The sequence below is a fragment of the Osmerus eperlanus genome, chromosome 8 (genome assembly GCF_963692335.1).
Source record: "Osmerus eperlanus chromosome 8, fOsmEpe2.1, whole genome shotgun sequence".
Lineage (NCBI taxonomy): Eukaryota > Metazoa > Chordata > Actinopteri > Osmeriformes > Osmeridae > Osmerus > Osmerus eperlanus.
In genome coordinates, this window is record NC_085025.1 from 14,781,028 (window position 1) to 14,790,859 (window position 9,832).

The window sequence follows — 9,832 nt, forward strand, 5'->3', positions numbered from 1 at the left end:
AGTAAATTATTCTGTTGTTTTGTATGTAGACCATTGTATGTGCAACTTTGTGTTGGTTGGGATGTACACTGTGTACATTGTTTTTCTGGGAAAAATACGTAAAATATATTTGTTACCGTGTATTTCTGTGTTCTGAGTATAAAAACAATATTCTCAAATATTTTACAACACACTTATGTACACGTATGTACATGTATGTACTGTCCGTAGTAAATGTAACACTGAACAAAAAAAGGCCTAACTCACTATGATGAATGAAGAAGAAGTGTTTTCCATTCATCATAGTGTTTTACATTGAGCACATCAGTGTTCAAATGGTTCTTATAAATGTCTATTCATATGATGGTTTGTGTTTGTCATTTGAAAACGAAATACCATTTTGAGATTAAATAACATTGTTTTGAATGTTAAGTTAAATTTTACATTTACATTTAGCAGACGCTCTTATCCAGAGCGATTTACAGTAAGTACAGGGACATTCCCCCAAGGCAAGTAGGGTGAAGTGCCTCGCCCAAGGACACAACGTCAGTTGGCATGACCGGGAATCGAACTGGCAACCTTCGGATTACTAGCCCGATTCCCTCACCGCTCAGCCACCTGACTCCCCGCAGGAGAAGTGAGGGGTTTTGCCCATTGTGTTTGTGTTTTTTTGATTTGTGTGTAGATTTCTGAGAGTATGAGGTATGCATTCAGAAAATGTGTGTAACCAATCGAGAAAAACTGTAATAACTATCCTCAGTGCTCTGCTACGGCAAAGAGTGTTGTGTCAATGTGATCCATTTTCTCAATTGAAAAACTGTAATGGAAACACATACAGTCGTGCACTTAAACTCAGTTTTGGATTTACAGCCATGTGACATTGGTATGTGCCTGATTAGTGTGACGATAGAACTCATCACTGCATGTGCAGTGTATGATTATGAAGCTGGATTGGTAGTAAGAGTTGTAGTAACATTCTGCCTGGGTACACAGCCAGGAATGGCCTGATAGATGTGGCTTGATCTGGAGAATGTGCTCAATCCCACTCAATCCTGCTGCCGAACTGGGATTATAATCCTAAACCCAGTTGTTGGGTTCTGTAGGTGGGGAGAATTTGGGAAGGGGCCAAATATTTGAATACAATATTTGGATTGAATTAAATAAATTTGGAATAGACCTACGAGTCAAATTTCTATGACCAAACTGTTTCCAGATTACACCAAATGGATCCACTAAATATAATGGGAACATACAGTATCTATTGCTATTTTGTTTTAGTTGCAGTTGTTCAAAGGAATTACATGTAAACAATTTCTCTTTTTTATTTTTCATGAGTGCATCCTAACTCAATCAATGACAGAAGGGACTCTGAGTCATCTGAATCTAGAAGTCACTGCTCTGGCCTGCCTGCTCTTCACAGATACGCTAGCTGTCTCCCCACAGCCTACCATAGCTGTGATAATCAGGCAGAGCTGGTTCATGAAGGAGACTCCGAGACCTATACTCTTTCAGTCAGCACCACTTTCATATCACATGGTCTTGAAACTCCTACTTCACAGCCAGGGCGCTCTTTTTAGGACCAGGAACTCTGGTCTTAAAAAGACATGGCTCCAGTACAACGCAGGATGTGCATCGCTTTTCCTTGTTGCCTCCTCCACCTCAGCTTCCACCCGTGGGTCTGTATCTCTCTGTCTGAAGGGGGAATGTTTATCGCAGTTCTCTGCCACGGATGTCAAGACAGTGTCCCATTGGTTTATCGTGTGAGCAGAACCATAATGCCAAGACGAATGTGTTGATATTGTCAACAAAGTGTCTTATAACTTACTACTGAGTCTTCCTGCCTGAACCAATGGTATCTGCTGCGTCCATCCTCCAACACTGCCTTGAGCTCTTCACAATTATCCTTGATATGCTAGCTACGCTAGCTGTCTCAATCAGAGGTGAGTGATTGCAGGTTGACTAACTATAAGACTAGCATCAGTCTTGTCTCTACACCTCCCTCCATCCTCCTCTCTTACAAATGAGTCTGTAATAGTTTGACAGGGTGATTCCGGCGCTGGCGATGTGCCTAATTGTTTGGTTGCGAGGGGGAGGGAGGTGGGCACTCCGATAAATGTGTGGCCCGTCCTCTACCCCTGACAGAAGAGAGACTCGCCGGGAAACCTTAGAGAGAAGATAGATGGACATGCGGTTCACCTTGACTGCGGTGGTCAACGCTGTATTTTTCCCCGACAGAGTTTGCCAGACATCTGTCTCCTCTGTGGTCACACAACTCTCTCTCTCTGTCTCTCTTGCTGTGTTGTAGAATGATAAAACAAATCTGGAATCCTGGACTCTGGGGGACCTGATACTGGCCACTGTTGAATTCATTAGTTATTTTCTTTCTTTTTTTCTTTCTTTCTTTTAGTTACTTATACATTCATTCATTCATCCCGCTACTGGACACAGGATAAATGATACAGCAGTTCATTCTAGGCTGTCTGAGAACCCTCGGGAAAGACAGGCCAATTCATTCCTCATTATAGAAACAGTAAACAGTCAGGGTGGACACTGCAGCCTGACTTGTTTACAAGACCAGGTGAGGTGTAGATGGGCACCTCGACAGCTGACATGCAGGACAGTGGCTGTGTGTGTTCTGTTTCCTCTCCTCCTCCTCTCCTCTACCTCTCCTTCTCTCAGTGGGCCTCCAGGACAGCTCTGTCTATAGACACACAGTACAGTGTCTGGCCAGGAGTGTATTGGTAAATATTTAATGTTGGTGTTATGAATCTGCTATTTGCTATTTTCATTTTTCCTCCCTCACAGTCAATCACTATGTCTCCTTGTTCACGGAAGGACTGGAGGGAGAGTATAATCGTTGTGTCACCTGCTTGTCATAAAAATTCTATGATTTGTCCTCTCACCAATGAAAAAAAGGCCCTGTATTTTGAAGACTGCCAAGAACTACACCTATCCAATTAGATAACCCCCTTCCCCCCTTAGTCCTCCCCAATTCCCAAAAATGTTCCCCTTGCTGACTAATCAAATTCATTGACATCGCTCTCTTTCACTTTCCTCAGAGCATCTAATCCTCTCTTTCTCCCGTATGAAAGGGAAGGCTGAATCAGGGATGAATGAGACAAGAGTCTCAAGGTCAATATCCTCTTCTCCTTCCTCTTCCATATTCAGTTGCTAATCTCCCACACGGGGATTCTCTCCTCTCTTTTTTTATTAGTCTCAATTATTGATTCGAGCCGTGTTTAAAATTCTCTGCGAATTAACTTGCCGAAAGATAGATGCATAAATGAAGACTGAAGGGTGCAGTGTAATTACCTTCGCCTGCACATGACTCAGAGCTTGTAGACGGAGGGAGGGAGTGAGAGAGTGAGAGAAGTACAACAACCTCTCTCTCTGTAAGCTCATAAATGGTGGAGGGTTAAGCTTAAACTTGAATGCAAAAAAAAGAGGCAATTTTCTTAACTGGAAAAAAAGTCTGGCAGTAGATATGCGTTTTTGCCATCCATTACAATTCTAAATAATTTTCTTGTCCTTCCCCTCAATAATTCTGTCATATTGTATCACATACAGTATGTGGATCACAGCCAATAATTCATGTGTGGGTACATACATGTACATAAGACATGGAATACAAACCCAAGCCAGACAGTGTTGCCACAGTCTTAGTGAAGCATAATGGCGTGTCAAAACACATTGAACGTCATTGAAAATGCATGACATTGACATCCCATAATAAGACTAGATCAGCAATGCACTCCAGCTGCTTTATTCATGTTTGCAAATTAAAATAGAATAAATTAAAATTTTCATCTAAAAAAATGTACAAAAATACTGTCAAAACTTTCCTAGAAAGCTTCCAACACAGTAGTATATTGCCATGTAGCGCACTAGAGAAGCACAGTGGTGGCTGCTATAGGGAACATCTGGCAGAGGGAGAGAGGGAGAAAGCAAGAGACGGAGAACAAGAGGACGAGAGGGAGAAGGGTGATAAAGAAAGACGAAGAGACGAGCAGGGATGAGAAATCAACATCCAACAGCATTTACTGTTGACGTATAAAAGCATGAGGGTGAGGATGGGTGGAGGGGTGAGGATGGAGGGTGTGGGGTGGGGGTAAGAATAGAGGGTGGGGGGGTGAGGATGGAAGGTGCTGGGTTGAGGATAGGGGTAAGGATGGACGGTGGGGAGGTAAGGAATGGGTTTAGGATATGGGGGGTAAGAATGGGGAGTGGGAGGTTAGGATAGAAGGTGCTGGGGTGAGGATGGGAGTGGGAAGGTGAGGATGGGGATATGTTCGGGGTAGGGACAGCATTGTGCAGCTTGAAGCCAGAAAAGTCCATCCCCACAGACTCGTTTTTCTCCTAGTGGACAGCATATTGTCAACCAGTGTTCCTTTAGTTAAACTGTGCACACTTCACCCAGTTTTGACTCACGTTGAAAATGGAATACCACATGATATCATCACAAAATATTATTTTTGATAAACCTTTACTGTGACTCAAAGTAATCAAGTGAGCTCTCTCCCCTTTTTTTACTCTGGCGTCCGGGACACTATGGGACACCTGCAGAAATGGCGGCAACATGAACTGGTGTTTTTTTCTTAAACATGACAGACAAATCAATGAGCAGCAATGGGAACACTGATAATGTGTTGTGAATAAGTATGACCACAGAATAGTACAGCACTGTATTGTAGAGAACGATCACATATTACTCCTCTACAAACATGTTGGCTTAACCGCCTCGTGATCTTACGACAGCAGACCACTTCTGTTTCGTTCATAATACTTGAATGCCGCTGCAAAAGAAACAATCAAGCACACTGTTTTTTAGCTGACTTCGACCTTCCACACACAAAACACTTAAAACATAGCCTATTGTTAGTACTTCTACTCATATTGGCTTGGTCGCATCTCCTTAGTGTGTATCGTCTTGCTCCGGCATGGTGCACATGGTGTATTCATTTTGCAGAGGATTTTTGTCTTTTTATCAATGAGACCGGAGCGATATCCACGGGGTACACACTCCTGTGTCACGTGACGTCAACTCTATCCCTACACTACCTGCAGAGTTTGGACATCCTCAAAACAACCGAGGACATCGGCCATCGTGTTTGTAGTTCTGGGTCACTGGGAAGGTCTTTGTCAGTCTTGTCTGGGACTAAAGCAATAGTTCCAGTCTGATCGGCCGAACGAAAAAAGAACGATGTCAGCAGCTCACTCTGCTAGGCTGCTGCTTACACACAAAGTCCGTCATAAAGTCAAACTCATTCTGTCCCAGCCACAGTTCAGGTAACTCCTTGATTCGGTCCAAGCCCATCTCTACCACCAGTGACATCAGAACTTCCTCGTCGATAAAATCCGTGTCTATGACGTTAGGGGGCAGTATTGCTGCGGGTACATGATGCGTGGACGGAGGGAGACCGGACGCACCACCGAGTTTGGTGCCTGCGTCTCGGAACTGTTGTCCCGTTCCGTTTAGCTGATGGTTCGCGGGATGCATCTCGTGCATGTAGTGGTGATGGGCGGAGGGGTGTGCGTGGTGGCTGTAATACTGCGTGTTCAGCTTCTGCAGCTGCATGCTCGCTGCCAATTGTCCTTGAGACGCCACCGCGTTTGAGCCCACATATTGCGAGCTGTAGCGCGCACCCGGTGGCACGTTGCCGTTTGGATGTCCAGCATTTACACTCCCCGATCGGATGCCGTGGTTTGCCGACACGTTTCCCGCTCCAAAATGCATGTGGTCGGTGATGATTCCGGTGTAACCGTGAGGCTGTGGCTGTGGCTGATGGTGCAGCGAGTGGGAGAACTGTCCCATAGCCAGTCTTCGTGCTGGGTGCTGGTGGTGGTGGAGTCCGTTTACTGCCTCAGGGAATCGTCCATGGTTCATTGCCATCCTGCACTCTACCATTCTCCGGGCTGTGGGAATGAAGTTAAAGCAAAAAGTATTTATTAACATTAAAAACTGGAGGACGTTTACAAACTACTGCCCTCACAGATGAAACAAGTCATTAACAAACTGCTAAGCGTCGACTTTAAGTGTTCGAAACATTATGTATAACAATCAAAAACACATTTGACAAATTACATTCTGCAAGGATGTTACTCGCTATTGCCTTCTCGCTCTAGCCGGTAGCTCCTTTACGCACAGACTGTATTTACCTCCAGCTCCAAGTCACCTGTCTGCTGCACCGCTGTGGCCACACAAGTCAGAAACAGTCCAGCCAAAAGCGATATGCCTTACAACTTAGTAGACGTGGTGCATTCTGGTGATAGCTTTTCCCACTAGGACCCTTTGTGCCAAAAGCATAAAAACGGTTTCATGCGTGTCCGGCTATCGTTGATATACTGGTAGTCATGGGCGGAGGCGGAGCGAAAGGGAGATAGAGATAGAGAGAGAGAGAGAGAGAGAGAGAGAGAAAGAGAGAGAGAGAGAGAGAGAGAGAGAGAGAGAGAAAGAGAGAGAGAGAGAGAGAGAGAGAGAGAGAGAGAGAGAGAGAGAGAGAGAGAGAGAGAGAGAGAGAGAGAGAGAGAGAGCCAGGTCTAGGATCCGACAACGAGACACAAGTCTGGATTCTGGAACCAGGCTCACGCAAAACGTGGAGCAGAGTGTGGGTCCTCGCGCCCATCCCCATCCACCGTCTCCCCCGCGCGCACAGCAGCAGCGGCACCTAAACACATTACCTCATTGCAGCTATTTCTGCTGGAAGCAAGGCAGTGAAAATATCACACGGACTCGCGTTTCACTGCTTTGGAAATATCAACAAACACTGTTGGCCCTCTGCTCTCAAGGGTGCCAAAGCGCCAGCATTCTATATTCGTTCAAATGGGAATTATGTTTTATTATTAATCAGTTTTATTTAATATTCATCAACCCGCTGAAGTGCTCTTATGTAATTTCCATCCAAACATGTCTGTCAAAAAGTTAACTAAATAGATTTTGGGAGTATTTATTTGACTTAATAGGATCTTATGTCCCAAATTGTGCTACATTCGTTGGACAGACAATAAGTCTCATTGTTTGATAATACTCTGTTATGTCCAAGTATAGTTCTAAGTACACATGCATGTCTGTGGAGCGTTACATGTGGACGGTGGAATGTGCAGCTTCTGGTCTTACAGAGCCTGCCATATTTTGCTCATTTCCACTCCTCTCTCTCTCTCTCTCTCTCTCTCTCTCTCTCTCTCTCTCTCTCTCTCTCTCTCTCACTCTATGAACACCTCAAGCCTGATGATGCCACTGCTGTTGGACAAAAACATCCCCCCCATGGTGACTGCAAAGGGTGTAAACATAGGAAGCATCGTGCAGGGTGAGAAAGAGCCAACTTCTCTGTAAATATGTATAAATCTACAGTGAACGAGCATGAAAAGACCTTCCGTGACATAGCAAACACACACACTCAAAGGAATGTGAGGATTGTGTTTCAGTTTGGTAGAGAGCTCAGGGGGCAGGACTTTCACGGCCATGTGACCGAGGGTGGGGGTCCTGGGGTGGGGGCCAGGGAGGGGGGCATTAGTGTGAGAGGCTTGAGATTGGGCAAATGCCTGGTATCGTTTGTTATGTTGTAGCACCATAAAACATTGCCTTTTAAGACCTCTACACCATGGGCTGTGTTAACAGTCCAACACACTAGCCTTTCATGATTAAGTACTGCTCTTGGAGGCTGCCCTTTTCCCCCCTGCTGTAACCACCGCTCTCTCCAGTCTTAATTGGTTTGTCTGTCTTGTGTGCGAGTGTGTGTGTTTTCTTTCCAGACTTACAGCACAATACCTCTGCGTGACTTCGCCAGCCGTTAAGTGAGGAGGGAGACAATAGCTCCTTACCCCAAAGGGTTCACAAGAGACATCATGCCTGACTCCATCCCAGTAGGGAACTGAACTAATGACACTTCCAGCTCCCACCAGGCCATATGTTTGAATCCCCTCTTCACATGTGTTATACCACAAACCCTCTGGAGGTACAGAGATGGACCAACTGGACCAGCCATGGTCCAGTTGTCAGTGAAAATCGATTCAAATCAGTTTTGATTCATGGCTTCCACCACCAATCCGAAAAACAGCAGTGCATATTAGCAGTGAGTGTCCTTTGGAAACACAACCGTCTTTATTAATTATTGAGCTGGCCCATCCGTTGTGTTTTATGTGACACTTGTATGTAATTCTCTGTGTCTCTTTTTCTGCCCCAAAAAGGGGGAAAAAAAGAAATTATCCACACAGACAAAATAAACGTTTCCTTCCTCCCACTGGACCCAGCGTGGTATGTAAGGGTACAAGCCTGCATCAGAGGCGCCAGCGATGGTATTGACAGCAGGGCGGCGGAGTGTAACCAGGCAGACCTAACCTTGGAGGACAGAAGCGAATGGCAGACGTCTCTTCATGAACAGAGGAGGAGGCTGGGGTACCTTGGAGGGCTGTACCCATCCCAAATGTTATTTTCCCACCGGAGTCAGTGTCCACGTTAGACTTTTTTCATAAATACGCAGCGGCCAGCCAGGTGAAACCATGTTGAAAGGACAGGTTAAACAGTAACCTGTTAGTGAAAGTGTGTGTGCGTGTGTGTGTGTGGGGGAGGGGAGTGTGTGTCTGTGTGTGTGTGTGTGGGGGGGTAAAGGGGGTGGGTGTGGAGCAAAGGTCTAGAGCCCAGACAGCACATGGAACCAACATGTGTCACGTATCACAACAACAACCATTACACCTCCCTCCCTCCGTCCGGCCGGCCCTCTCAGATCCCTCACTGTTTCCACCTCTCCCTCCTTCTCTGCTCTCTCACTCTTTCCACCCCTCCTTCCTCCTCTGCACACTCTTTCTTTCTGGCCCCCTTTCTCTTGCCTCTGTGTTTCTCTTTTCTGTCCCCTATCTCTGAACTATCTTGGCTCCGACCCCCCCCCCAACCCCTCTCCTCACACACACAAACACACACACACCCTCAACCTCTCCATTTCTTCAAACATTGAGACCGTCGGTTGGCCAAACAAATAACATTATACATATTTTATCAAGCCTCCAGGAGAAGCTGTATATTGTCCATCCATAAATTATACTATTTATTTATTTATTTATTTATATCTCAGCCGGAAATCTCAGGCTTGTTTCAGTTAGACGTGTGTTTTATTAAAACTGTGTTTTGCGTTGGACCTGCGCCTCTCTGTCTTCTGTCTTCGACACAAATTTGATCGTCACAGCCTCAACATTACAATTCAGCAAGTTCTCACCTACTGTACGCTTACCCATATTTCCTACAGGTCTCTAAATCGCTTTCGCTGCAACATGTTTTTCTTATTTACTACCATGGCCTTGTTTGTGGACAGAGGAGTGCTGAGGAGGCAAAAAAGCAGCAGTCTGTCATTTCCTGGTTTTAAAACATCAACGGGAGACATCGGAGTCAGCTCTGGTTACCGTGCAGATAAACAGGCCTGTCTCCATCAGGTTATGATAAGAAGAACTTTCAATCTCTCTCTCTCTCTCTCTCTCTCTCTCTCTCTCTCTCTCTCTCTCTCTCTCTCTCTCTCTCTCTCTCTCTCTCTCTCTCTCTCTCTCTCTCTCTCTCTCACACACACACACACACACACACACACACCACACACAGACACACAGTTTGAAGATTTAGTAGCAGAGAATATGCCTATTTAGGGAAACTAAGAATATTTGCTATGTATACCGTGTGAGCAGGTAGTTTGCAGTGACTGACTCTGCACACACCCTAGCACAATCCTTCAATTTAGTAATATGACCCCCCCCCCCCCCCCCCCCACACACACACGTGATAGGAGCTGTTTCTCTCGAACAGCCTGTCGGATCAGAGGGGTCAGAATAAAAAGGAATGTGATCATGTGACCATGTGTCCCAGGCACTCCATTGT

The 9,832-nt window shown here is 45.4% G+C and overlaps 1 protein-coding gene across 1 annotated transcript; it reads right to left on the reverse strand.

Annotated features, from left to right (window-relative positions):
* Positions 1–3,726: 3,726 nt before the first annotated feature.
* cited2 (Cbp/p300-interacting transactivator, with Glu/Asp-rich carboxy-terminal domain, 2) lies at positions 3,727–6,405 on the reverse strand. Its single transcript, XM_062468428.1, has 2 exons — positions 6,136–6,405; positions 3,727–5,892 (listed from the first exon to the last, which is right to left on the reverse strand). The coding sequence occupies exon 2, from the start codon at positions 5,882–5,884 to the stop codon at positions 5,183–5,185; it is 702 nt and encodes a 233-aa protein (XP_062324412.1). The 5' UTR covers positions 5,885–5,892; positions 6,136–6,405; the 3' UTR covers positions 3,727–5,182.
* Positions 6,406–9,832: the final 3,427 nt, after the last annotated feature.